Source organism: Manacus candei, unplaced genomic scaffold, assembly GCF_025592945.1.
Source record: "Manacus candei isolate 608988 ecotype Guabito, Panama unplaced genomic scaffold, ASM2559294v1 h1tg000080l, whole genome shotgun sequence".
Lineage (NCBI taxonomy): Eukaryota > Metazoa > Chordata > Aves > Passeriformes > Pipridae > Manacus > Manacus candei.
The window spans coordinates 633,547-659,969 of NW_026138128.1; the positions used below are offsets into that span (position 1 = coordinate 633,547).

General features: G+C 69.1%; 3 protein-coding genes across 3 annotated transcripts; 2 read left to right on the plus strand and 1 right to left on the minus strand.

Moving 5' to 3' along the window:
• The first annotated feature begins 22 nt into the window (after positions 1 to 22).
• Positions 23 to 2,959, plus strand: ATP5F1D (ATP synthase F1 subunit delta). Its single transcript, XM_051810966.1, has 5 exons — positions 23 to 190; positions 891 to 1,044; positions 1,419 to 1,507; positions 1,934 to 2,061; positions 2,837 to 2,959. Exons 1-4 carry the CDS (start codon positions 56 to 58, stop codon positions 2,054 to 2,056), a joined length of 501 nt encoding a protein of 166 aa, XP_051666926.1. The 5' UTR covers positions 23 to 55; the 3' UTR covers positions 2,057 to 2,061; positions 2,837 to 2,959.
• A 12,306-nt stretch (positions 2,960 to 15,265) lies between these two features.
• Positions 15,266 to 16,332, minus strand: LOC127481589 (translation initiation factor IF-2-like). The gene is made up of 2 exons (XM_051811026.1): positions 16,256 to 16,332; positions 15,266 to 16,058 (listed from the first exon to the last, which is right to left on the minus strand). Exons 1-2 carry the CDS (start codon positions 16,330 to 16,332, stop codon positions 15,266 to 15,268), a joined length of 870 nt encoding a protein of 289 aa, XP_051666986.1.
• On the plus strand, positions 16,236 to 26,041 carry MIDN (midnolin). Its single transcript, XM_051810949.1, is given in 10 exon segments — positions 16,236 to 17,176; positions 18,144 to 18,231; positions 18,523 to 18,585; positions 23,426 to 23,633; positions 23,636 to 23,692; positions 23,695 to 23,810; positions 24,340 to 24,417; positions 24,419 to 24,473; positions 24,581 to 24,874; positions 25,651 to 26,041. Coding segments are annotated over 10 exon segments (1,440 nt in total). The 5' UTR covers positions 16,236 to 16,958; the 3' UTR covers positions 25,914 to 26,041.
• The last annotated feature ends 382 nt before the right edge of the window (positions 26,042 to 26,423 follow it).

The following is a 26,423-nucleotide window of genomic DNA, read 5'->3' on the forward strand; positions in this document are numbered from 1 at the left end:
AGCTGTGGTCCGGTGCCGTCCCGGCCTGCCCCGCGCCGCCGCCGCCGCCGCCGCCATGGCCGCGATGTTCCGCGCCCGCCGCCTGCTCCGCCTCGCCCGCCCCGCGCTGCTGCCGCCGCCCGCCCGCGGCTACGCCGAGCCCGCCGCGGGCCCCGCCGCCATGGCCTTCACCTTCGCCTCGCCCACGCAGGTACGGCCGGCACGGCCCCCGTGTCCCCGCCGCCGCCCCGCCCGGTGCCCGCGGCGGGCTCGGGGCGGGCGGGACGCGGCCGGTGCCGCCGCCCCCGTGGGGCTGTCGGTGCCCGGGGCCGGGGCGAGAGCGGGGCCTGGGGCGCTGCGGCCCCCGCGGCCCGGCCCGGCTGTCCCCGGGCTGACCTTGGCCCTGACCTCGGGCCGTCCCCGCCGCGGCGCTCCCGGGGCCGCTCCTGCCCCTGCTCCTCCCGGAGCGGGACGCGGCCGGGCCGCCCCCGCCGTGTCCCCGGGGCAGGGCGCGGGCACAGGGACAGGGACAGCCGGGCCGCGTGGGCCGCAGCGGGGACACCGGCTCAGGGCTCCCCACGCGCTTCCCAGGCTGCTCCCGGCTGTGCCGGCGCCTCTCGCCCACTCCCGACTCCGTGTCTGCGTGTGCCCCGGGAGCTGGGAACGCATCCCGCTCCCCGTGCCAGGACCCCTCCTCTGGAACCCGGCCCTGCTCCCTGCTGTGCAGGTGTAGCCTGTCCTGGGCACACCTGGGCGTGCTGAACCTGTCAGGAGCCGGGCTGTTCCCTTGGGATGGAGCTGGGATGCTCCCTCTGGATGGAGCCAGCTGCCCACTGCATCCCTGGGCTCTTCCCTGCCACTCTCCATCCCCCCATTCCTGATGACAGTTTTCCTGTGTCCTCCCCGTCCAGGTGTTCTACAACGGTGCCAACGTGAAGCAGGTGGACGTGCCCACGCTGACTGGCTCCTTTGGCATCCTGGCATCCCACGTCCCCACGCTGCAGGTGCTCCGGCCAGGCGTGGTCACGGTCTACGCCGAGGACGGGACGGCCACCAAGTACTTTGGTGAGCGAGGCAGGAGGAGCTGGGGAGGAAAGGTGTGTGTGGGGATGGTGTTCTCAGTGCTTTCACAAGGGAGGCTCTGCCCAGCCACGTGTGCCCTGCTGCACTTCCAGGGGTTTCTGCTTTCCCAGCCCTGCCATGGGCTGCTGGAAGCTGCCCTGGGAGCTGGAGCTCTGTGGGGTGGGGTTGGGTCCTGGTTCTGCTCAGGCTCTCTGGGAACATACCTTGCTCTGGCTTCCCTTAGAGTGGGAACTGAGGCCCTGAATGTTGGGAGCGTGACAGGAGGGTGCCAAGGATTTGTTTTGGGGAAGGGATGGTGGAGGTGCCAGGGATGAGCCCTCTGGCAGCCCTGGCTGACCCTCCCCTCTGTGCCTCAGTGAGCAGCGGCTCCGTCACCGTCAACGCCGACTCCACGGTGCAGGTGCTGGCGGAGGAGGCAGTGACCATGGACATGCTGGACCTGGCTGTGAGTACCCCGAGCCCGGGGGGGCTCCCTGGGGGGCTTTACCCCCTGCTTCTCTACTCTGGTTGGCTCAGGAGCTTCCCCTGCCCAGACCAGGAGCTGTGCCTGCACCCCCATCACCTGGATCAAAGCCTCAGGGCTCCAGGAATTGGGAACTGTGCAGTCATTCACCTTCCCCAGGCTATTCTCGCCCGTCAGACAGACACTGACCTTGTCCCCATCCCCTCTTGGGCTCCAGAAAGAGCTTTTCCCTGCTGATAAGGTGTCTGGGGCCAGCACAGCTGTGTTGGCTGCTCCACAGGGCCCCAGCTCAGCGTCTGCGGGGTCAACAACTGCAGTGGGAGGGAGGGGGTGACTCTGGGGCTGTAGAATTGTCCCCTCTCCTGTGGTGGTCTCCCAGTGACACATTCCTTGTGCCCCTCTGTTCAGACTGCCAAATCCAACCTGGAGAAGGCCGTGTCAGAAGTGGCTGCAGCATCTGATGAAGCTGCTAAAGCAGAAGCTCAGATTAAGGTGGAAGCCAACGAAGCCCTGGTGAAGGCTCTGGAGTGATTCAGGTGAGGGTCACCTGGGGCCTGGCTGAGTGTCCAGACCTGCTTCTGGGGACAAGTCCTGTGGGGCTGCTGGGGTGGGCAAGGGGTGGTGCCCTGGCTTCTGGGGAGCAGTGACTCTGCAGCTGTCCCTTGTTGGGGTCAGGCCTCAGCTCTGGGAGGGCCTACGGGGGTCCTCAGCCCAGAGCTGAGGCAGGGCCACCAGATGGCAACAGGGCCCAGGGCCAGGCCGGGCTGTGCCCGGTTCAGCCCTAATGCCAGGACAGGCTGGGAGCTGCTGTCACTGCCAGGGCTTCACTGGTGCCCCAGGTCCCCCCAGGACTGGCAGTGCTCACGGGCAGCTCGGGGGCAGGCAGGGGGTGCCTGGGCAGTGGCCTCTGCCCTGCGTGGCCTCTGTCACGGACACTCCCACTAAGACAAACAGCTTCAGTCTCGGGGGAGGTGAAGCCAAGCTCTTACCTCATGGCCCCTTTTCCCTCTGCCCTGCTCAGACTGTGCCTCATCCCTCCCAATCCCACGTGCTGGCAGTCGGGGACTGTGGCAGTGTGTGCTGTGCTGGGGGTGAGTCACTGAGAGCCTCCGTGAGCCCCGAGCACAGCAGGGCACTGGCTCCCACTATCTCCTCATCTCTGCTCCGGGTGCTCTTTGGTCCCAGGGAGACTCTGGCTCCTGTTTGCTCTCAGCAGTTGAGCAGCTGGAGCAGGGCCAAGCCCTGGGGTCGGGATCCACGGCCTGGCCAAGCCCCCCCCTCAGTAACCCAGCCCTGCTTTGTGCATTGCAGGAATCCCACCGTGGGTGCAGAACTCCCAGCCTGTCCCTGTCCTGCTCCCCAGCTGCACAGATGGAGTGGGGCGAATGGAGGTGGAGAAAACATTCTCATCAATTAAAAGGAAATGCAACCCCCTCTCGTGGCACGTCACCTTCTTCCTGCACAGCGACTGCAGTGGAGCTGGGATCAGCTCCCGGCTCCTGCCCCAGGCTGGGGGGCAGATGCACCCAGGGAAGGTGTCACTGGTGCTGCCCTGGGGATCAGCTGGGCATTCCCGGGGCAGATCTTCCTGCACGAGGCTCATCGGGCAGGTTTATAACCCCCTCCCGGTGCTCCAGCCACCTCCACCTCCAGTAATCACCTGGACAGCAGGATTAAGGCAGCACAGGAGTACAGGTCTGTTCCAGAGCTGTCCTGTCCTGGTTCCCTGCCCCGCCACTGGCTCTGCCTCGGCCTCCCGGCTCCGGCACCGCAGGAATCCCCCTTGGCCGGACTGTTCCAGCACGGTGCTGCTCACAGCTGGGCAGCAGCTGCCGGGCTCTGCCCCATCCCCTGCTGCTGCTGGCACACGGAGCAGGGAGAGCTCCCCCTGCCCCCAGAGACTCGGTGCAGAGGGAAGCAGATGCCGTGCGTGGTGGGAATCTTTCCTGCTGGGGGCGGCTGTGACTCTGCTGCAGTCGTGGCTCACCCGGGGCTGGCTGGACACAGCCCTGTCTGAGGAGGCTGCTCAGGACTCACCACAGCCCAGGGAAGGCAGGAGGGGCTCCGGGGAAGCAGGAGGGGCTCTTCCCAGCCCCAGAGCTGCTGGGAAGGGGCGTGTTTGAGTGAGGGGATGGCTCTGCCTGTGCCAGGCACCGGGGATGCATGTCCTGCCCACAGCACCAGATGCTGCCAGGCCCCTCGCTCGGTGCCTCCCTCCCCACGCCCTCCCAGAGGGATTTCGGGTTCCCTCTGCTGTGCAGAGCTGCCACGCTCTAATCCCCTTTTCCCTGCCGTGTTCCAGCCCAGGAAGGTGCGTTGGCTGCCTGTGTGGGCAGCAGCTCTGGGGAGGTCACTGCTCCAGGGAGGTCACTGCTCCAGGGAGGTCACTGCTCCGGCCTCCCGCGGGCCCGCGTGGCTCCCGCTGCTCCCTCCCGGAGTGGGGCACGGCTATTTTCGGTGCTGCCACCCAGGATGTAATCTTGGCTGCCTCCTCTTCTCACCGCCACCTCCTCCCCCTCTTGCTCACTCTGTCTTTCTCTCCCCCCCTTCACAAGTGATCAAAAATAGAGCCCATGGTGTTAAATTTCTCACTCTGTGGCTTATTAAAAGCCTCCGAGTGCCTGACGCGGAGCCTATTTGAAGCTCAGCCGACTTCCAGCTCCTGAGCTGCTCCAGTGCCTTTTCCCCTTCCCCTCTCATTCCCTTTCTTCTTTTTCTTCAAAGGTCAGACGTTGTACCGAGCATGAGCAAATCCTCCGAGTCGGGGCTGTGCTAATTAAAACATCTCGGGAATAACGGGGGCCGGCCCCTCTCCACTGCCCCTCTCTGTCCCCGGCTGCTATTTCGGCTGCGTGAGCCTCCCCCGGCACACGCAGCCGTGCTGACGGAAGGTGGCTGCCTCGGGTTTTTCATCTAATGGAAGAGCGTTGGCGAGGCCGGGAAGCTGGGGAAACGGCCAGCTGCTATTTTTAGGATGGGAAAAAAGTGTCTCCGTCAGCGTCCTCTCACCAGCTCTTCCCACTGCCTTCCGCCAGCGCCGGGGGGGCCGGGGGGGGCTGAGGAATCAGGCCCTGCCCCTCACAGGGTGCCCTTGGCTGGGAGCTCCACGGCCTGACGGCTGCTGGGACTTGTAGGCTGTGTCTGGGGGGAGCAGTGAGGGCACCTCCAGTTCTTCCATGTCCAGAGACCCTGAGACGGTGCCCCCACTCTGTCCTGGGATGGGGCCTCTCCTGCCCTCGTGGGTGCAGGGAAAGGGCTTTGTCCTGAGCCAGGACCGGAGCAGCCCTGGCTGGTGATGTCACAGCCCTGCTCGCCGTGAGCTGCACTTTGGGGGTGCAGGGCCATGTGTGGGTGATTCACTGAGCTCCTCTGCACTCCCAGCCCAGCCCACTCCCCACAGGGACCTCCTGCTGCAGCCTGGGCTCCGAGCCCCTCACCTCTGCCTCTGGCCCTTCCCCTCCAGCTCTGCAGAGCCACGTTCTCCTCCCCCAGCTCCTGCTGCCCACGCCGGAGCCGCCATCAGTGGCATCCCACTGGATGCCATGAAAATGGGCTGACTGGGGGCACCAGAGGCAAAGCCCTTCCCTGCTCCTGGCTCGCTGTACTGGCACTGCAGGGATGAACCCTGCCAGGGGGCAGGGAAGGGGGAGGCAGCTCCACGGCGTGGACCATGATGTGATTCGGTGGGTGAATCTCCCTCCTCTCTCCCCGAAACCAGCCTGGACTGGGGAGATGGTGGCACTGGCCTGGCACTTGGAGGTCCCTGGAGTGTTGGCACCTGCCCTTGGGCACCACAGCCTCCATTCACAGCTGGGCAAAAGGCCTTTCTCCACCTCCTTTTGGGGTGATGGGTGCTGGGGTAACTCTGCCTTTGGGTCTGTCTCTGCTGGGGGCATGCAGGGCTGGGAGCATCTGCACAGTGCAGTGGAGTTATTCCCAGGAGCCTGGGGTCTGTCTGGCTCCGGCTCTGGGCTGGGCCGTGGGTGTGAGAGGGAAGAGCTCCCCTGGCCGTGGCGGGAGCGGGCAGGGGGCCGGCATTGCCCCCCTCCTCCTCCCCTTCCACCAGGGCTCTCGCCCGTGACTCTGCTCTGCTGCCAGATGGAGGGTGGGGAGCGGGGCCGGGAGCGCTCGGAAAGTGAAGCATCACTTCACGGATTCTGCCGGCGGCGTCGCTTCTCCGGGGGATGATTTCCGAGACGGGCCGGGCTCTGCCGGGCCAAATCTCCCGGTGCTGAGGGCCCTCCCTGCGCTCGGCCGCGTGGCATTTCCCCGTCCCACCCAGTCCCGAATGCAGGCGAAAGGTTCCAGCTCTCCTCTCTCTGCAGGAAAAACAACCCCAAACCCCACCGCAGCCCCAGGACGCCCCGCTCCCGCCGGGCTGACTCATCCCGCAGAGCCGCCCCTTTCCCTGCCCAAACCTCGGCTCTTGGGATCCTGCCTGGCCCCACTTGGGATCCTGCCCGACCCTGCTGCTGCCTCGTGCCCTCAGCGCCCAGTCTGCAACATCAGGGTGGGGGCTCAGGGGCTACCCCCACCCCTCACATTGCCGGGGGGCTGCAGGAATTGGCAGCAGCCCCCACACAGCCCTCCAGCAGTGTGGGACCCCCAGGGCAGCTCCTTGCCTGTCCCTGCCGAGGCCGTGCAGTGCCCAGGTGCAGATCCGGCCCCCTCCCTCCCCCTGCCTGTGGGTGCTGCCCACGGCCCCGGCATGGGAAGGTCAGTGGAGGCTCCACACGCTGCCAGCACAGCCCGGCGTGTCCTTGGGCCACGCTGCCCTTGGGCGGCTCGAAGGCCGAATCCTCGTGGCTTCCTTCGGGTGTGGGGGGGTTGCTGTAATGATTAACCCACCCATGGTAATCGTTCCGGCCGGCAGCCTTTTTCCTCTGGGTTTCCAGCTCTGGAAAATGCTCTTTTTCCGCCACCCTCCCACGCACGTGGCCCCGTGGAGGGAGCATGGCACAGCTCAGGGAAAATCCCCGCGGGCAGGAGGGGGACCCGGCTCAGGGCCCAGCACCGGGATCTGTCCCAGCAGGGCCCCTCAGTCCTGGTCCCAGGGGTGCTTTGCTTTGTTTCCAGGCGGTGGAGCCATGGGGAGCATCGCCCCACCGGCCTCCCCCCCGAAATGCAGGCACAGGAGCGGGTGCCGCAGGCGCCGAGCAGGGCGGGTGTTGCAGCCAGCACGACGGAGCTTGTCACGCTGCTCCCGGGCCAGCAGCCTCGCGGCGCTGCCGGCCACGCGGCAAACCCTGGCCCAGGGCAGCTTCTCCTGGCAAACTGAGGCACGGGTGGGGAAAGCCACTTGCAGGCTGGGGAGAGCAGGGACGGGGCATGGGAATCCCAGACCCTGCTGCCGTGTTTGGGGATGGGGGAGCCCCCTGGGAAGCCCCCCAGGAGTGCTGGGGTCAGGTGAGGGGCGGTGGGGGTGGCACGTTGCCATCTCTGGGGTCCCAGGTGCCTTGGCAGGGGCTCAGTGGCCCCAGGGCCACAGGCACGGCCCTCGCTCGGGGCAACCTTGGCGGCTGCTGACTCTGGGCTCCACTGGAGCCAGCCCAAAGCCGTGGGGGCTGGAGGGGTGCCCGGCCCCGTGCTGGGGGTTCCAGCAAAGCCCCTCCTGCTGCCCCCTGGCCGGGGCCACCACCAGTGCAGGGCAGGGGGAGGCTGGGGAGGAAGCGGCTGCCAGCTGGGCTCGACGCCGGCTACAAAGGCGGCCCAGAGAGCCCAGCGGAATGAGGTGGCACCCGTCCAGGTTCCCACGGCGGCCCTGGTGCAGAAAATACACCCGGAGCTGGTGGCGGTTGCCACAGCAATGGGCTGGGTGCCACGCCGCGGGGGGCACGACCCCGGACCCAGGTGTGCCAGCACGGGACCCCAGCTCAGGGCGGTGGGAGCAACGTGGGGCGGCAGAGCCGGGCGCTGGCAGGGACCAAAGGCTCCTGCCCTGGCTCCTGCTGCCCCCGCCCGCCTTTGATGTGCCGGGACTTCGCCCTTGGTAAAGCTGGGAGGTTCCCAAGGAGTTCCCAGCTGGATCCCGGCATCCAGCACCCAGACACCCAGAGCGAGCCCCCGTGGGCCCTGGGGCTCCATCCACTGCTTGGTTCCCTTTGCCTCCGCCACAGCCAGGGGCTCAGAGCCCCCTCGGGCTTCCCGGTTCCTGGCGGGGCTGGGCCGGGAGGAAGCGGCTGCAGCTGGTCCCGGCGCTGGGGCTCTTCCTGGCGGGGCTGGCGCCGGGCTGGGGTGCAGGGTGGGGAGGGGAAGCTGGGGGGGCCGGGGCCACTGCCCTTTGGGATGCCCCAGCATGCGGTGGGGAGGAGGAGGCGGCAGCGCTTCCATGCCCGCTCCCTCAAAGGCTGCCCCTCCACCGGGTATAAATAGCAGGGTTGAGGCCTGGCGTGACATTGGAGTCACTTCTGCCACCGCCACCTTGGGTGTCCCCCCCCCGCCGCGCGGGACCTCAATGGGTTCATTGTGCACTGTGGCCCTGCAGGGCACGTCCTGAGCAGCTGCTGGGCCTGACCCCGGCTGCCTCCCCCACGTGTCGGGGGCACCGGTGGGGCCCGAGTGCCCCCGAGTGCCCCATGCGGAGAGGGGGCACACACCCCCCACCTGCCCTCTCTGCAGCAGGCGAGGGCTGCACACAGGTGGGCGGTGGCTCCCTGCTGTCCCCGTCCCCACCTGGCCGTGCCGTCCGGCCGCGTCCCGGCCCTGCCGTCCCCTCCCTGCCCGGGTAGCGCCGGCAGCTGCCGTGGGGTAATGACGGGGTGTGCCCGCGCGCCCCGGGGTGCGAGCGGCGCGGGAGGCTCCTGCCACCCAGCAGGACGGGGCCAGCCGGGCGCGGAGCTTTGCTGCCGCAGCCACACCTGTGTGGGCTGAGCAGACCCCGCTCCCACCCGACACCCGCCCAGCCCAACCAGCTCCTTCCCGTCCCGGCCGCCCGCGGACACGCCGCTGCAGGCAGGGCCCCCCGGGCCAGGCAGGTGCAGGAGGGGGAGCACCCGGAGTGCCGGGGGCACGTGGGGGGCCAGGAGGAGCTGGAGCTCTGGGTGCCCGGGAGCACTGGGGACTAGAGGGCTGTGACCCCACTTGAGTCCGTGAGACGTCCCTGTCCCTGCTGTCCCCTCCTCACTTCCCCACATTGTGTCCCCCATCCGGCCCCACATCCTGTCTTGGCAGATGGGCTGCGGCCCCGACCCCACCGACTGCGGCCCCTGTGCCTCATGTCCCAGCCAGGGCACCCCAAAGCTGCAGAGTCCTGCTGAGGGGCTGTGAAACAACCCGTGGGCAGCGACCCTCCAGTGGGGATGGGTGTGAGGTGCTCTGGCCCTGTATGGATGTGAGTGGGTGGGTTCAGGGCAGGGCTGTGTCCCGTGGGCCAGCACCGGCCCAGTTGGCCACAGGCTCCGATGGAGCTGAAGGTTCCTTGGGGAGACCAAGGTTTAATGAGGGGCTGTCGGGCTCCCTCTGATCCTTCCGCTCATTATCTAATCGGAGCAGCACATTTAAAGGCCACAGTGCAGGTGAGTCACTTCCCCAGCCGGTGCCTCAGTTTCCCCACAGGTCGGGCGCCGGGATGAGCTGAGCCCGGCTCCCCGCAGCGTGGCTCGGCCCTGGGGAATGCGGCACAGTGAGTCCGGCCCAGGGCTGGATTCCTCCCTCCTGGATTCCTCCCTCGGCTCCTCCTGACTCGCCCGACCCCGAGCACGGCACCTCCCTTGAGCCCCTGACCTGGGCACGGGGCCGCGCCCCAGCCAGCTGGTCCAGGTGTGCTCGGCAGTGCAGGGGGCGGGAAGGGGCACCCACACCACCACACGCAGCAGCTTTGCCTCGCCCGGCCTGTGCCATGTGGGGTCCAGCTCTCCCCCCGTCAGGATTTCCTGCTGCTGTTCCCAGAATGGGCTGTGGCCCCGCGTCCGTGGGGAGCGGGTGATCCCGCGCAGCCGGGAACCGGCACCGGGGTCAGGCCCGGGCGAGGAGGCTGCACCGGGGCCGTGTGGGGGGACCCGCGGCGATGCCCCTGCCCCGGCAGCCCCCCCGGTGCCGGGAGGGCCGGGCAGGCGGCTCCATCACCGTAAACAGGAACCGCGGCCGCGGGGGAGCGCGGGGGGCCGGGAAGGGAGGGGGTGCCCTGGGCCTGGCGGGGGGTGGGAACGGCGTGAGGAGGCGGCGGAGGGAGCGTGGGTGGGGATGCAGCACCCACCAGAGCGAGCGTGTGCACGCGTGTGGGGGGCGTGGGGCGCTGTCTGTGTGCGGGGGGAGCACGTGTGGTTGTGCACACGTGTGGTTGTGCACACGCGTGTGCCCGTTCAGGGCGGGGGATTGCACACGAATGTGCAGAGACAAGGCCGGGAGGAAGTGGCTCCTTCCGTCCCCATCCCGCCCAACTTGGGATTTCCTGGGGCACATCCTGCCCGCACGGATCCTGTTCCTTCTCCCTGGCTTTGGGAGCTCAGGGTACCAGCCTGGCAGAGGGCCAGGGACAGCACTGGGCCCAAGGACTGCTGCCCACCCCTAGCCCCCGGCCCCCCAGGCTGATGGAGGGTGGAGGGGTGCCCGTGGCCCTGGGCTTGCACTGCACTCCCCACCCGGGTGAGGTCCCCACATTCCTGAGGCAGCTCCAAGGGGAGCCAGGGCAGGTGTGGGGCGGGAATGCCGCCGCCCTGAGTGTGCACCCATGTGTCAGTGCTTGGGGCAGCCTGGCAGGACTCGCTCCCCACACCCCCCTGCTCCCTTGCTGGACACCAGGATCCCCCACTGGCATCACCCCAGCCCTAGGCACGGGCTTGAGATCCACGGAATCCATCCCACATGGCACTGCCAGCCTGTGTGCAGGCAGGACTGGGACAATGCCCTACCGGGTGAACCCACAGCCCGATCAGAGGGCTGGAGTGGGATGGGATGGGATGATGGGATAGGGTGGGGTGGGGTGTGGTGTGATGGGATAGGGTGGGGTGGGTTGGAGTGGGATGGGACGTGGTAGGATAGGGGGTTGCTTTCCCATGGATTTACAAGCCTGGGTCACCCCAGGATCAAGGTTCAGTGTGTATTCAAGGAGGCTCCCAAAATCCTGAGTCCTTCCCCTCCCCAAGGCTGGCAACTTGCTCAAGCATTTATAATAATAATGATAATAACAATAATAATAACAACAACACCAACAACAGCTGAGCTGTCGGCTGACTCCTGGAGCTGGGATTTAAAGCAAAGCAAGAAATGTGGCAGCGTCTGGGAAACAGCCAGTGAGGCTGAGGGAGGAGGTGGGGGGGGTCAGGGGGTGCAGGGGGTTTTGGGGACCAGGGCTCTGGTGTCTCTTGGCTGTAGTGGCTGGGTCTGTGCCCTGGGTGCCCCTTCCCTCCCTGGCAGTTTCCCACCTGTGTTTCCAGGGCTCCCCAGGTACAGAAGGTGAGTCTTTCCCCACTGGGGGGGGTCTCAGCCCCTGGCCCATGCCCAGGGGAGTGTCCTGTTAGTGGGCACGAGCTGGCAGCATTGGCCCAGCCTGCTGATGTAACTGCCAGGACCTCTCCTGACCCGGGATTGCTGTGATTGCCAATTGCCACACCAGCACTGGCACATGGCACAGGCTGGGGCACAGGACAGGGCCTGGGGGGCACTGGGGCAGTGGGGCAGCGGCAGAGCTGGGGCATGGGGCAGGACAGGAGGTGGCCAGGGATGGGGGAGCAGTTCCCCTGCCCCTCCCAGCAGGAATCCTGGCTGAAGCAGGGTTGGGGCTCAAACCTCTGCTCACCCCTGGCTGGGGGAGGGCCATGGGGGCCGGGAGCCACTGCCTGGTGTCAGCAGGGACGGGAGCTCAGCGTCCTGAAGGGGCCCGTGAGCTCAGGGAGCTCAGAATAGCCTTGGCCTCACCGTGGCAGCAGGGCCACGGCCCAGCACAGCCAAGTATGGCCCCACACCTGGGCACTGCTAAATCCAGAGGGCTTTGCCATCCTTCCCAGGGCCAGGGCCAGGCGGGTGGGAGCCTCTGCAGTGACTCCACCGTCCCCATCCCCGTGCAGGAGCTGACTCACCCCGGGGTCCGACCAGAGCCAGCTCTGTGCTGGGGTCCCCCTGCCCACTGTGTGCCCAGTCCCCCTCGAGCCCAGAGGGGCTGCCTGAGTCACTCCAGGGGTGACTTCATCTCTGGGGCTCGCCAGGCCCAAGGCTGGGTGATGGGCAGAGCTCCCAGGAGTGTGGGGTGCCCCAGAGCCAGGGCACGGCAGGAGAGGCCAGGCTGGGCCACTGGCTCCGGCTGCATCGGGCTGGCAGCTGGAGTGTCCCCAGGCTGTGACGCCTGGACACGCTGCCAAAGGCCACCAGGACACGTCCCCGAGAGCTGGGAACACACGGAGCCGGTTGTGTGTTTCTAAGGACACGCCTGGGTGTTTACAGCCCCGCCAGCGTCACGGGCACAGGCACTGCCGTCCTGCCCAAGGACACCCGCGCCCGCAGCGAGGCCACCCCGAGCCTGGCGAGGTGGGGGGCTCCGATGGGGGCTCCAGGGGGGCCCGTGCCCGGCGCAGTGCCAGGAGGGTGGGATCAGCAGCTCCTTACTCACGGCAGCAGCGATGGCTCACCTGAGCGCGCCGGGCGACTGAGTCACCGCTCGCCGCCGTGACTAAGGCTGAGCCGCTCGGCCCCGCGGGGCTTGGGGGGACGGGGAGGGGGCACCGAGACCCCCAGCCCTGCCCCACTCCCACCGTGGCGGTGCCGGCGGTGCCTGGTGGGCCGGGCCGGGCGGGTGGAGGTGCAGCGGTTCGGCTGCGCCCTCCTGCCGGGGTGTGCCCCGCGTGATCCCGGCCGCTGGCCCCGTGCCCGTGGGAACGCTCCCACTCACTGCGGCAGCTCCACATGAGGCCCCAGCCGGGCACTGCACAGCCCGGGAGCCCTTTTGCAGCCATAGGATCACTCCCCTTCACAGACTGGGGGCTGAGGGAAGAAAAGGGTCCCTGTCCCCCCTGGGTCCCCCCAGGCTGCAGCCTGGTATCTTCTGCAGCCACGGGAGGCAGAAACACCCCCTCTTCCCTCCTCTCCCCTCCTCTCCCTGCTCTGGAGCCAGCGTCAGCTCTGCCCTAATCCCATGACCCCACGCCTGCGAGGGGAATGCAGAGACTTGCGATAAAATCCCTGTTTGCCAAAGCTGTGGAATCAGCCAGGAATTCAGTCCAAAAGGGAAAAAAAAAAAAACAAACAAAAACCAAAAAACCGAGAGAAAAGAAAAAAGCTGCTGCCCGGGGCTTGTGGGGGATTTCCCCAAAGGAGGGCTGGGAATTCCCTTCCTTCGAGGCAGAGGACTTCCAAGAACTGGCCCCCAAAAGATTTGGGGCTCCCAGCCGGAGTTGGGGCCTGAGGGATGGGGCAGCACCGTGGGACGCAGAGGAGCCGCCACCATGGAGCTGTCCCGGCTCTGCCCTGGCACCGGGACGTGCCCAGTGCCAGGCCCCGTGGGAAGTGTCCCGGTGGGACCCGGGTAAGCCCCTGTCCTCCGGCCCAGCCCGCGCCGCCGGCGGGTGCGTGAGCCGCCGCGGGGGCTAATCCCGGGCCCAGGTTAGCTAAGAGGATTGCGGGAGCTGCGTGTGGCCTGCAGCGGGATTTGTGGAGGTATTTGCTCGTCGGATCGGCTCTCCTGGAGCTGCTCAGCCGTGCGGGGTTTGGAGAACGCTCCCTCTGGAGACGCAGGAGCCTCGGATGCCGTGTAGCAATTATGCCCAAGTCTGCCTGTAATCTTTAACGATTTATTCCCAGGGCAACACAATAAACTAAACACACAAAATCTGGGCTGCTGGGAACCCTGGGATCTCCCAGCTTGCGTCTCTGGAGGCTCCGGATACCTTCAGCCACACAGAAATCTGCACACGCTTCCTGAAGCACCATCTCCTGGAGTCGTGGGATTGCCAGAGGAGATGAGCTTCCTCCCAGGAAGGAGATGGAGCCATGTGAGGAGGGTGGCAACTGGGAACGGGGCTCCTCAGAGCTGCCAGGACACGGGGAGATGCCCTGCCCCTGGGGCATGGCCGCTCTGCCAACGGACCCGAGCAGGCCACGCTCACAGCCATGGCTGAGATGTCTCCTTGTCCCTCCCCACAGAACCGGGCTGGGAGCCAGGAGCTGGTGGCCGGACCCTGCTCCCAGCGGGGGTGGCTCTGGATTGACACCTTTTCCCCACCATGGCCCCCCTCCTGGTGCACAAGCCCAAACTGTGGCAGGGCCAAACCTGTGGCCCCGGTTGCCCCCTCTCCTTGCTGGGGGGCCAGCTGGGGATGTGGCCCCTTGAGGGGTGGCTTTGCAGGCCCGGAGCTCCCCAGCTCCCGGGGAGAACAATGGCGCATCCCTGCCCCGGCCCCTCTCCCAGGGACAACAATGGCAGGAGCCGGAGCTGGAGCCGCCTGAGCTCATCTCCCCCCTGAGAGCCCGGAGGGGGCCGGGGTGGGCGGGGGGCTGCAGGCTGAGCCACAAAGGGTCCCTCCCAGCCCAGCTCTGCGCCTCGCGCATGAGGGGCCTCAATCCCACCCAGCCATCTGCACCCAGCCCAGGGGAGGCTGTGCGGGAGGGGCGCATTTTGGGGCTGCATTGAGCCCCCCCTCAGCTCCCACCGGGCCCCTGCACCGCTGCCTCGTGGGTCAGGGTGTGCGGCCCCCTCCCCGCTGCAGACTGGCCGCCAGATCCCCCCTCCAGCTGCTTTGTGTCTCGGTGTGCCAGGGCATTGTCTGCGAGAGAGAGACCCGGCCAGGCAGCCCGAGGTCACGAGCACCTCCCTGTGCAGGCGGGGCGGCCACTGGCCCTGCACACCGCGGCCTGGGGGGAACGGGGTTCCACCCCCTGCCCCCGGGGCATTGCCCCCCAGCACTGGTGCCCACCAGCCCACTTCTCCTCTGCTTCAAAAACCCTGTGGGGCCGAATCTGTGTCCTGGCTGGGCAGTGGGTGGTTGGGCAGAGGGAATCCCTGGGGGAGGGAGGGTCGGCCCAACCTCGTTATTAGACATCAGAGAGTCTCGATATTAGACATCGAGTCTCCACGACCAGCAGCTTTGACACTCAGCTCCCAAGGAGAGCTCAGCCCATCCATTCCCTGCCCGCGGACAGCCAAGACCCCAGGAGGGGCCAAGACGACCCCGGGAGCGGCCAAGACGTCCCCGGTGGGCTGAGACCGGGATCGGGGAGACGGCGAGCCGGCATATCAGAAGCAGGATCCGAAACGGGGGCAGAGTCTGGGACTCCTAGGGCAGGACTGGCACTGGGACCCGGGGGCAAGGGCCGGAACCCCCCGCGGGAGCAGGTGCGGGTACCGCCGGGGCCGCTGCCGGGGCCAGCCCGGTCCCTGCCCGGTCCCTGCCCCCGCCAGGCTCCACCCCGGGCGGTGCGGGATAAAACTTGGGGCACCTCCCCGGCAGCTCCGCGTCAAGGCTGCGCTCGGACCGGCTGCAGCGCTCGGCAGGGGACACTGCGCCGACCGCCACCTCCCCCCGGGACGTTTCTGGGGTCTCTCTCCCTCTTCCTGCCGCCGGAGGCAGCTGAGCTCCCGCCGCGCCGGGATCCGCGGGGCCGCGCTCGGTGAGTGGGGCCGCGCCGGGCTGGAGGGAGCCCAGGTGGGGGTGCGGGGGGATCCGCGGACCGGGACCGCGCTCACTACGTTGCTTTCCCTGGAGCGGGCGGGGTGGCCCCGCTTCCCCGGGGCTCCCGGGGGCACTCACGACAGAGCCCCGCTCGGGGTGTCCGGGAGCGCTGCCCACCCGCCGGGACCCAGCGTGTCCCTGGTCAGTCAGGGCTTTGTCTGCCCTCGGGGAACGGGAGCTGGGTCGGTTCCTCTCGCTCCGGCTTCCGGGACCTCGGTGCGCCCCTCTCGATCCCCGTCGCGTCCCGGGGAGCGGCGTCCCGGGGGAGGCTGCCCGGGCCGGTTCGCTCCGTCCCGGCGGGCGGGCAGCGGCCCCGGGCCGCACCGCGGCGGGGCCTCCCGGTCGCTCGGTCAGGGCCGCCCGGGGGCTCGGTGAGCGCTCCCGGCCGCCGGTGCGGCCCCCGCGGCCCCCCCGGGCGCAGGAGGCGCGGCGGGGCCGGCAGGGGGCGCCCGCGCTTTGCTGACTCATAGCCCCCCCGGGCCCCCCCGGTGCGGTACCGGGCCGGAGCCCCGGGGCGGCCGTTCCGCCCCCCGGGAGGGGCAGCCGGGGCTGGGGCCGCTGGGGGGGAGGTCCCCGCTGCAGGACTGGGGATCGGGGAGCTAGAAGCGTGCTGGGGGGCGCGGGGGGGGCTCAGCCCCGTGTCGGGACGGTTCCCCGTAGCTGTAACGGCGTCACTAAGGAAGGTGACGGGGCGGGTGCGTGTGACCGGGCGGGTGTGACCGGCCGCGGGTGACTGTGCGGGTCCCCTCCGCCCTTTCCGCCTCTGTGTCCCCGCGTCACTCGGCTCCGGGGGCTCCGGCTCCCGCCCGGCCCCGCAGGCAGTCACCTCCCGCCGCGGCCTCCTCCGGTGCGGGGGCCGCTCACCGCCCCCGCCGCGGCGCTCCGGGGCCGCCGCCTGCCCGTGTCCCGCGTTCACCCCTCCGCGGCGCCCGGGCCTCGCCCGGCAAGCCCGCTGACCCCCGCGGAGAGGGGGTGCCCGGCCGGACCCCCGATCCAGCCCCGCGCCCCTTTGTTGTGCGCCGGGATTATGAATGGCTCCAGGCGCGGCGCGAGGGCGCGCGGGGGGCGGGGCCGGGGGCGGGGCCGCGCGGCCGCGTGGGCGGGAGGAATCCGGCCGGGCCGCCCCGCCCACCGGGGCCACGTGGGGAGCCTGCGCCCGCCCCCCATTGGCCGCCGCCGCGGATGTCTGGGCGCCCGGCGCGCCGCCATTGGCCGCGGCCGCCGGAGGAGCCGGAGTGAATGAGGGCGAGGCCCCGCCCCCCGGGACGTTGCTACATTGTAACTTCCCTCCCCCCGGTGCTCCCACGGCAGCGCGAGCGGCGGCCGGTTCGGCGGGTCCGGCCCCAGCGAGGGGGGAGCGACGCGGCCTCCCCGCCCCTCGCCGCGGCCTCGGGCCTCACCCCGCCCCCGACACCCCGCTCCGAGAGCGCAGAGCGGCGGCGAGGAGAAAGAAAGGAGGCGGCAGAGCAGGGGCAGGGACGGGCAGCGCCGCTTCTGCCGCCCCCCTCCCGCGGCAGCCACCGGAGCGGGGCGAGCACGGGGGATTTTATATTTTTTATTTTTATATATATATATATTTTATTTTCTTCGCCCGGGCCGCGGAGGGCCCGCCCGGTGCAGCCCTGCTTGGGGACCCCCCCCCGCCCCCACAGCCGCCCCCCGCCTCCTCCCGGCCCCCGCCCGAGGCCTCGCCGCGCAGCCGGAGCTCCCGTGGGTCCCGCCGGGCGTGCGGCGGAGCGGGCCCCGCTCTCTCCTTTGTCCGCTCCCGCACCCCCCGCGCCGCGTCCCGCCGTCGCCCCCCGGCACCGACCGCCGCTGCCCCCGCAGGTCGGCGGATGGACCCGCAGCCCGGCGCCAGGAGCTGCAGCCGCGGGGCTCCCGCCTGCGAGGTGGGGCCGCCCGAGCCCCCCATGAACCTCTACATCCACACCACCACCGGCACGCGCTATGAGCTCTCCGTGCCCGCCGAAGAGACGGTGGAGGGGCTGAAGCGGCGGCTGTCCCAGCGCCTCAAGGTGCCCAAGGAGCGGCTGGCGCTGCTGCACAAAGAGAGGTACGTCACGGGGGGGCTCGGCGCGGCTCGGGGGGCCCGGGGTCCTCAGCCCCCCGGCAGTGGGGCTGGGCGCGGGGGCGGCCCCCTCGCACCGGGCTCGGCACCGCACAAAGGCTCCCGCCCCCTCCCCCTTCCCGGCCCCATTCCTGTGCGGGGCGGGGGGGGGGGACAGCCCGGGGGGCCGCGGCGGGGGCGAGCGGGGGCCGGGCCGGAGGGAGGGAGGGAGGGGGACTCGGGTGGAGGGAGGGGGCGCCGGGCCGGGACCGGAGCGCGGCCGCCGCCCCCTCGCCCGGCCCTGCCGGGGCTCCTTTGTGGGCGGCGGGGCCCGGCCGTGCCCCGGCCCTTTGTTCTGGGCTCAGCCCCGGCGGCGGCGCGGTCCGGCCCCCCCCGAGCCCCCAGCGCCGGGGGGGCCTTTGTCTGCCGGGGGCTCGGGCCGAGGGGCTGCGCACCCCCCGCGTGGAGCGGGGCCCGCGTGGGGCCGAGCCCGGAGTAACTTGGAGAGTCTCTCCCGGATCGGAGGGGGGACACGCGGGGACACCGCGTCCATCTGCCGGCACCCACGGGGTCGGGGGGGGCACGTTCACAGTGCTGCCTCCCCCGCCCACGTTTGTCCCAGCTTCTCTCCCACCGCCTCCCCCCGTGGGCAGGTTTCCTGTGCCACGAAGCCGTGTAGCCGCCCCCCGTGCCCCCTCCCCAGCCCAGCTCCTCGCTGACCCCTTCACCCCGATGGCTGCTGCCCCATGCCCGGAGCAGGGGTGCCCCACACTGTGAGCTCCCCCTCTGAGGGTCAGCTGAGCAGTGGGGTGCCGGGATTCCCTCCTGCCTGTCAGGGGTTGGAATTGCTTGGGGTGGGTGGGCTTGGTCCCCTGGGAGCAGGCAGGCTTGCAGCTGGTGTCCCCCCTCGTGTGTCCCCCCGGAGGGTCTGCCTGGCCTGCACTGACCCCGCTTTTGGTATCTCTCCCCACAGCCGCCTGAGCTCTGGCAAACTGCAGGACCTGGGGGTCGTGGAAGGCAGCAAGCTGACACTGGTGCCCACCGTGGAGGCTGGATTGATGGTGAGTGCCCTTTTCCTGCTGCTCCCTCCCACTCGTCCCTGTCTATTATTAAAGCCCCGAGGATGAGGATGAGGATGTGATGTGCTGGCAGCCCCGAGGCTCTGCTGCCCCAGCCCTCGCTGAGGAGGCAGCACTGGGCTGGGCACGGCAGCAGGTTTAATATTTCACTCCTTTCTCAGGGCTTGTGTAGAAATAGTGGAAGTGACATGTCATCCCTCCCTCCTGCTGCGGACGCCCCCTCCTTCGCTGCATTTGTAATGTTAATCCCCCCCCTCCTCCTTTTTTTTCCAGTCCCAGGCGTCCAGGCCAGAACAGTCGGTGATGCAAGCGCTGGAAAGCTTAACTGAAACTCAGGTGAGGGGCTGGATGCCGAGGCAGGATGGAGACAAAGGCGGGGGGTGGGGGAAAAGGACCGCGGCGGCCTCACTCTGCTTCCCCTCCCAAAAGCTTTGGCGTTGGTGCTTCGCTGAGGTCGGGAATGCTGAGGGCTTCAGCAGGGCTGGGAATGCTGAGGGTGGTGCCCGGGGCGGGCACCGTCACCCTGAGCAGCGCCGGGCGCGGGGAGGTCCCGCACCACAGCCTCGCAGCCCAAACAAGCCGGGAGCTGGGGAGGTGAAGTGACTCACTCAAGGTCACACAGCAGGTCGGTGGCAGAGCTGGGCAGCTCGGGGCCCTGCCTGGGGGTGTGGGGCTGCAGACCCCCCCAGCTGCCCACCCCGAAGTGCAGAGACAGGGCTGCCCATCTGCCCCGTGTTGTGGGTGTTGAGGGGGCTGGCAGGGCCACGCTGGGGGCTTGTGGGGCTGCAGAGCCCAGCTTCCCCCGTGCCCAAAGGGCACTTCCCCCTCTCCTTGGAGCCATCCTTGGGGGGTGGGATTGACTGTGCCCGAGTGTTCTGGCCCTCTCCGTGTCCCTGTCCGTGTCCCTGCTCAGTGGCCTTGTGCTGGGGGGCCGGGCCCCAAGCAGGGGGGTGTGGAGGGGCCCGCGGGCGGCGTTGGCGGGGGCCGCGGTTGAATCGCTGTGGAGTTCCTGGCAGTTGGCGGGGTGGGAGGTGGGAGGGTGGGGGGTCCTCGCTGCTGGGGGGTCTCAGCCATGGGGCGGAAGCGTTCCCAGGGTGGGAGAGCCGTGGGTGAGCCGTGGGTGCGCGCGCAGCCGCCGGCTCCTGCCGCGAAGGTGGAATTTACCCCCAGCTGCGCAGGCCCCGCTCCTTTGTTTTCCGTCTCTGTTACTGCTGTGAAACTCTTTCCTTCCTTTTTCTGGCTGATGCTGCAGATTCGTTTTTTTAAGGGTTGGTTTTTTGGGTTTTCTATAACCCGCCTCACTGAGTTTGGGGAAGGAGCTGAGCCCAGGGATCGGACAGGGGGTCGGTGGGGGCATGACTGTGCTCCCCCACACTGTGGGGATGAGGCAAGGGCCAAGCTGCCCTGCCTGCAGGGACTGACCTGCAGTGCCCTTGGCTGCCCGGGGTGACCTTGTCTTTTGGGGGCTGGTTTAACCCCATGTGGGCCAGGGGGGGTGAGCTCAGACCGGAGCCCTGTGCCAGAGGCTGCCGGGGTTCCCAGGGTGCTCATGGGGTGCTGCCCATCCCAGCTGGGGTGCAGAGCTGTGAGAGGGGGCTGGTGCTGGCAGCCCAGCCCGAGGGTCCCAGTGCATGTCCCGGTCTCAGGGCTGCAGGTATTTCTCGTGAGGCTGTGCAGCTCCACACTGGGGTGGGATGGACTGGGGAGCCAAGGAGCCCATGGAGCTCGGGGTGCCCCTTGCACTGGGCTGTGGCCCCCTCGGCCAAGCACAGCAGGGCAGAGGAGGGTGGGTGGGCGGGCTACGGTCTGGCACTGGCTGTGGGAAGCGACTCCACACCTCCCTGCCCACCGCAGGTTCCTCCGGTCGGTGATTCAGGAAGCCAGGGCTGAGCAGGAGGAACCGCCAGCACCTGGGGGGCGGCGGGAGGGGGGGCAGGAAACCACTCCTCCCATTCATGCTTTGCTGGGCTCTGCCTGCGTCACGCAGCCTCCGGAGTGCAGGGAGAGCTGAGCCGCTTCCTCTGGGGGTGGGGGGGGGGCCGGGGCGCTGCCACCCCCTCCCCAGCCTTTGGGGAAGTGGCTGCTGGGCACGGGGGCTTCCTGGAAATGCTCCCGCGCTTCCTTCCGCCCCGCACAGCTGCCCCCGCTTTCCAGGGAGCCCACAGACCGTTCGGTCCCTCTGCCTCGGCTCTGCCTTCCCCCAGTGCCTCTGCCCAGGAATGTTGGGGGGGGGGACACATCCTGCTCTTCGAGGGCCGGGAGCTGCAGCCAGAGGAATGTGGCTTGGGGGCTCTGTCCCTCTGCCCCCCTTGGCACAGAAAAACCCCTGGGCACCGATACAAGTGGCTAGATGGGGTTCCCGGCTGTGCCCAACTGGAGACCCTGCAGGGGATGTGGGGCCATTTCCTGCTCCCCCTTTCTCATATTTGCCTTGGCCTTGTCTTTCCCCTCTGGATCTCCCAGGACGGTTTCGCTGTGCCTATTTGGGGGTGCTGCTCTCCCCATGTGGGGCAGGGGCTCACTGGGGGCAGCTCCCACTCTCTGCCAGCCCAGAGTGGGGGGCCTGGAGGTGTCTGGGGCTGGGGGCCGGGGGTGACGCGGGGCCAGGCGTCGGAGCGAGGCGGGAATGCGGCGTTCTCTGAGTCATCTGCGTTTCTGAGAAGCAGCCGGGAGACACTTGCCCCATCCCCGCGGGCCCCAAGCCCAGCACGGTGCGGCTGAGCCCCCCAGGGCTGGGCAGGGTCCCCGGGGGTCTCCTGGGTGTGGGGTTTCTGGGGGGCCCAGTGGTCCCAGCCCCCTCGGCGGGGCCGTGCTGGCCCCCGCGGCAGAGCCGGCTGGGAGGGACGGGGTCCTCCCGGCGTGGGCGGCCGAGCGGGCGGCTGGGTGGGACGTGTTTGCATTGGAGCGGGCTGGTTTCGCCGGGGGGGTTGGCAGCGGCGCGGGGGCGGGTGCTGGGAGCCCCGGAGCTGGGGCGCCGCGGGGACCCGGCCGGCTCAGGGCCACGGCCCAGCCCCAGGGGTGCTGCGGGGGGCCCTGGGACCCCCTCGGCTGGGGACCGAGGGGGTGGTTCTCGGTGCCCCTGGGAAGTGCTGGCAGCGCGGGCCTGGCGGGGCTTGGGGTGCTCTGGTTTCTCCCGACGCTGGCGAGGGGTCAGGCAGGGCAGGCCGGGGTGAGTCACGGGGAGCGGGAGGCCACTGACGTCAGAGGGCCCCGGGGATGTGCACGGGGCTCCCCCGGGAACGCCGGGGTGCGGAGCCAGGGCTGGGACAGGGGGGGGTGCTGGGGCAGGGGTCCTGCCCCGCTGCCTCCCCCTGTGTGTGGGGTGGGGCCAGGGGGCTGTGAGAGACCCCACTCCCCACTCAGGAGCGCGGTGGGAACAGGATGGGGGCTGGAGGGGGGGGCTGGAGGGGACTGGTCCCCTTCCCAAGCATGGGTAAGTGGTGTGTGGATGTGGTGTGGGGGGTCCCTGTGTGAAATGTCCCCCCCTACACTGACTCTGAGAGCAGCAGCAGGGCTGGGGTGGCCCAGCAGCCGTGGGGAGCTCCACGCAGGGGCAGGAGGTGGCTGGAGCTCTGGACGTGGCCGGTGGTCAGGAGGTGGCTGGAGCTCTGGACGTGGCTGGTGGTCGTGGCTGAGCAGTGAGGATGGGGCTGCCAGCCTGGTGTGAGGCCACCCAGGCTGCTGTGGGCAGGGGAACTGAGGCAGGACGGGGGCGGGGGTGACGCTTTCCTGTGCCCAGGTGCTCTGTGCGTGCACACGCGTGTGCACACGCGTGCCCATGTGCGTGCCCGCCGTCCTCTCCCGCCCCCTCGCCCCGTAACCTCCCTGTCCAGAGCTGCAGTGTCTCCTTCCCGCCCACCCCTTCCTCTGCAGCCTCCGCCTGACACGCTCGGGGCTTTGCTGCTGGTATTTTTAAAGCTGCTTTTCCCACGGCTTCTCAGAATCCGGCCTCCGCGGCAGCGGGGGGAGCGGGGCCGGGGCCGGGGGGGCCCCGCTCGGCAGCGCTGGGGGCAGGGGGTGGGGGGGCTGCCAGAGATCCTTCGCCTGGTCCCGCCACGGGTGACGGCTGCGCCCCGAAGGTGCCGTGGGGTGTGGGTGGGTGACGTCGGGAGCCGAGCGCGGCACCGCACGTGACGGGCTGGGAAAGCCGGGCCCTGCTGTGCCCTGGAACAGCGCGGCTGGGGGGTGGCGTCATCCCCACTAGCCCTGACCCCGCGTCCTGCCCACAGCCCCACGTGAGCCCCGGGCTGGCGGGGGCGAGAGGCACAGGCCCCTGCAGGGCAGGGGGTGCTGGGGGGGCTCACGGCTGCCCCAGCCCCGCCAGGATGTCGGGGGCTCCCCTGTTCCCTGGCACAGCTGCCAAGTGATTTATGTGTCGTGGGGGCTGAGCAGGCTTGTGCTGGGGGTGGCAGGTGTTGGGGATTGGGGCCCCCCCCACAGCTGCAGCCCGGGCAGGGTCAGGCCCCAGCTCTTGTCTCTGCGCTGCAGCTGCTCCATCACCTGCCGGAGCTGGAGCCTCCGGGCTGGGCAGGGCCTGCCCCCCCCCAGTCTGCCCTCGGTGTGGGGAAGGGGGCAGGTGGGCTGCACTTCCCTGCCTGGCAGCCCTGAGTCACGGTGGTGGGCATGCAAGGACCCAGCGTGTCCTCACCTGCCCCCTCCCGTTCTCCCCGTGCCTGCGGGGGCACCCCTTCCCTGGGCACTGGGCTGGCCAGAGCAGCAGTGCTGGCCCCGGGGCCGGGTGTGGGGCTGTGGGTGGCCCCAGCTGCAGCCCCTGCCTGTCCCTGCCCACTGGGAGCTGCTGGGATCTGTGCTGGGGAGGGTGGCCATGCAGGGAGGGCATCTTGCTGCTGTGGAATAAAGGGCAGGAAGGGCAGAAGGAAGAAAAATACCCCCCGGCACCGTCAGCTGACAGAGCTGGCACTGGAACAGGGTCGTACGGGGACAGCAGCCAAGCTCTCCCGCCAGCCTGGCACGGCTGAGGGGCTGTGGGGGGTGTCACCCCTTCCCTGCCCCAATGACCGGTCCCTGTGGCTGCAGGAGACCTGTGGGGGCAACTGCCCTCCTCTGCTTGGCCCCAGGGGGGCAACAACCGTCCCCCTCCCTGGCACCGGGGTGGGGGGGTCTCTGTGTGGTCTCACTGAGCGCCACAGCTGAAGGGGGTCCCTTCTCTCCGCAGGTCAATGACTTCTTGTCGGGCCGGTCCCCGCTGACCCTGGCCCTGCGCGTGGGGGACCACATGATGTTCGTGCAGCTGCAGCTGGCGGCCCAGCAGAGCACGGGGCAGCTCCAGCACCGGCACCTCATCGCCAGCCGCGCGAGGCGGGGGCCAGCGCCAGCCCCCCACTGCCGGACGCTGCACGGCGCCGCCGGCTCCGGCTTCGCCCGCATCCCGTGGTGCCCACGTGCCAGCAGAGCCCGGCCCCCAGCCCCACGCCCGCCACGCCGGCCCCCCCGTGTACTGTAACGCCCCCCACCCCGCGCCCATCACCGCCGGGATGTTCCGCTCGCACGGGGCCGGCGCGCAGACGGTGAACAGCAGCGTGGTCTCCTCCTGCTCAGAGGTGAGCCCAGGGGGTCCCGGGGTCTTTGGGGCAGGGAAGCGAAGCCGTGAACTTCCCAGCCCTGCCGTGGCAATGCCTGTCCCTGCCTCAGTTTCCCACGTGTGGAACAGGGTTGTCCCCCAGTCTGGCCTCCAGAATGTCCCCAGGTCCCGGGGAGGGACTCAGGGGACAGGGTGTAACCCAGGCTCTTACCTGCCTGTCCCACACCCTGCCTGTCCCACACCCTGCCTGTCCCCAAGAGTGGACAGGAGCTGCTGCTGCTGCTTCCCTTTTCCCCTCACACAGCACAGCAGGGCGGGGCAGGCTTGTTTGGACTCCCAGGGCTGGGGACACTGGTGCACGGAGGGGTGGGACAGCCATAGCTCCTTGTGTCCCAGTAAAATTGGGGCTGGGGGTGCCTGCTGCACCCTGCTCCCTGCCTGGGAGCCCCTGACCTGGCTGTTTGGGAGGAGGCAGAAGGCAGGAACAGGGCTGTGTGCCCCCCATAGACCCCTTCCCAGAAGCTGATCCCGCTTTTCTCCCCTCCCAGGTGGACTGTGGCTCCCGCAGCAGCAGCTCCCCAGGCAGCAGCCCGGCGCCCTCGGCCCGATCCCGCAAGCCCGGGGCGGGTCATCGAGAGCTTCGTCAACCACGCGCCCGGGGTCTTCTCAGGGACCTTCTCCGGTACGTGGGGCTGAGCCTCCCGGGGCTGTGGCTGGGGGGATGTGGGACAGTGGGGCTGTGGATCTGGGGGGGCTGCTCGTCTAACACCCACCTCTGCCCCCCTCCAGGCACTTTGCACCCCAACTGCCAGGACAGCAGCGGGCGGCCGCGGCGGGACATCGGCACCATCCTGCAGATCCTGAACGACCTCCTCAGCGCCACGCGACACTACCAGGGCATGCCCCAGTCCCTGACGCAGCTCCGCTGCCAGACGCAGTTCTCCTCCTCCTCCTCGTCCTCACCGCCTGCCTCCCCGGACCTCGCCACCAAAACTACCTCAGAGTCGCTGCCAGCGGCCGCCGCCCCCCCCCTGCACCCTGTCGTCCAGTGCCAAAGCCAGATCCGGATGTGCAAGCCCAGCGGTGAGTCTGGCTGCCCGAGTGTGGAGGGGTCGGGGTTTAAGGTCGACAGCTCCTGGGGGTCCCTGGTCCATCCCATCGCCCTGGGGGCTGTGGCCGGGATGAGCAGAGAGGGGCTGGGTAGGTGGATGATTGACAGGTGTCAATCATTGGCAGGAGGGCTGGACCCCGTGGGGTGTGGCAGGGGCTCCCACGGCCCCCCCCGGCGTGTTGGGGACGCGCCTGTGCCCCCCGGGGCCGGAAGGTGCCAGAGGTGCCCGCCCCAGACCCTCGATTTGCTTAGAGGAAAGAAGTGAAACCAACAGTGCCAGCCCGGGGGGGGCTCGTCTCCCTCAGGGTTTGCTCTTCCTTCTCTCCCAGACTGGGGGGGCAGCTCCTGGCTGGCTCCAGCCCCCAGTGACATGGCCAGGGCTTCTCAGGGTCACCCCCAGCTCTGGTCTCTGCCAGGACCCCAACACTGTCCATCTGGGGGGGCCTTGTTTGGGTATAAAGGGAGTGTTGTTGTGGGGACCCTGCACCCCAAAAAGGGCTGCACCGCACCGGGGACAAGCTGGCACCATGATGGGGACCCTGGTTTTTGGGGTGCCCAGGCATCTGTGCCGTGGGGGGCTGTGCATCCCCTGGGATGTGGGTCAGGGCAGGCCCCCATGACCCCCCTTCCCCTGCTGTGGGGGTGTCCGCGCGTCCGTGCCACGAGCGGCTGCCTGGGGGCCTGCATGTCCCCTGCCCCCAGCCGTCCACGGCAGCCCCCCCTGACCCCCGTCCCCTTTCCCCCGCAGGGGACCGCCTGAGGCAGACGGAGAACCGGGCGACGCGCTGCAAGGTGGAGCGGCTGCAGCTGCTGCTGCAGCAGAAGCGGCTGCGGCGGAAGGCGCGGCGGGACGCGCGGGCGCCGTACCACTGGGTGCCCAACCGCAAGGCCGGGCGCACCAACAGCAACAGCAGTGTCTCCAGCGAGGGCAGCCTGGACCTGGACTTCGAGGACTCGGTCTGGAAGCCGGAGGTCAAGGCCGAGATGAAATCCGAGTTTGTCGTAGCATAGAGAGCCCGTGCCCGGGGGGGCCCCGGGGGACTGTGCCGGGAGGTCCTGTCGCCGCCCCTGCGGGGGGGTCAGCGCGGGTGTCACGGCCGGGGCTCCTCGAGATCCGGGGCTCCTCGAGATCCGCCGTCTCCTGCGACCGGACGCCTCGGGCCGACCCGCGTGGCACGGGGAGAGCCCCCCACCCCCCATCGCTTGGCTTTGGGGAGAGGGGGGAGCAGCTGGAGCCGCCCCCTCCCCGCAGCCTCCCCGGCCTGGAATGGGGGGTCCCGACACCCCGGGGGGGTCCCGGGACATATCGAAGCTGCTGCTTTGCTGTGAAGAGGGGCTCGGGGGGGTGCTCTGGGCCCCCCCTGCGTCACCCCCCGGTGCAGGCAGGAGGAGGTGAAGTCTCTCTCGGAGGTGCTGGAGCCCCCCCGATTTGGGGGCCGTTTGTTTTCCTTCCCTTCTATATGTAGCATTGCTCGGCTGCGGGGCTGGGCCCTCCCGGGCAGTTGGGGGGGACACGTGTGT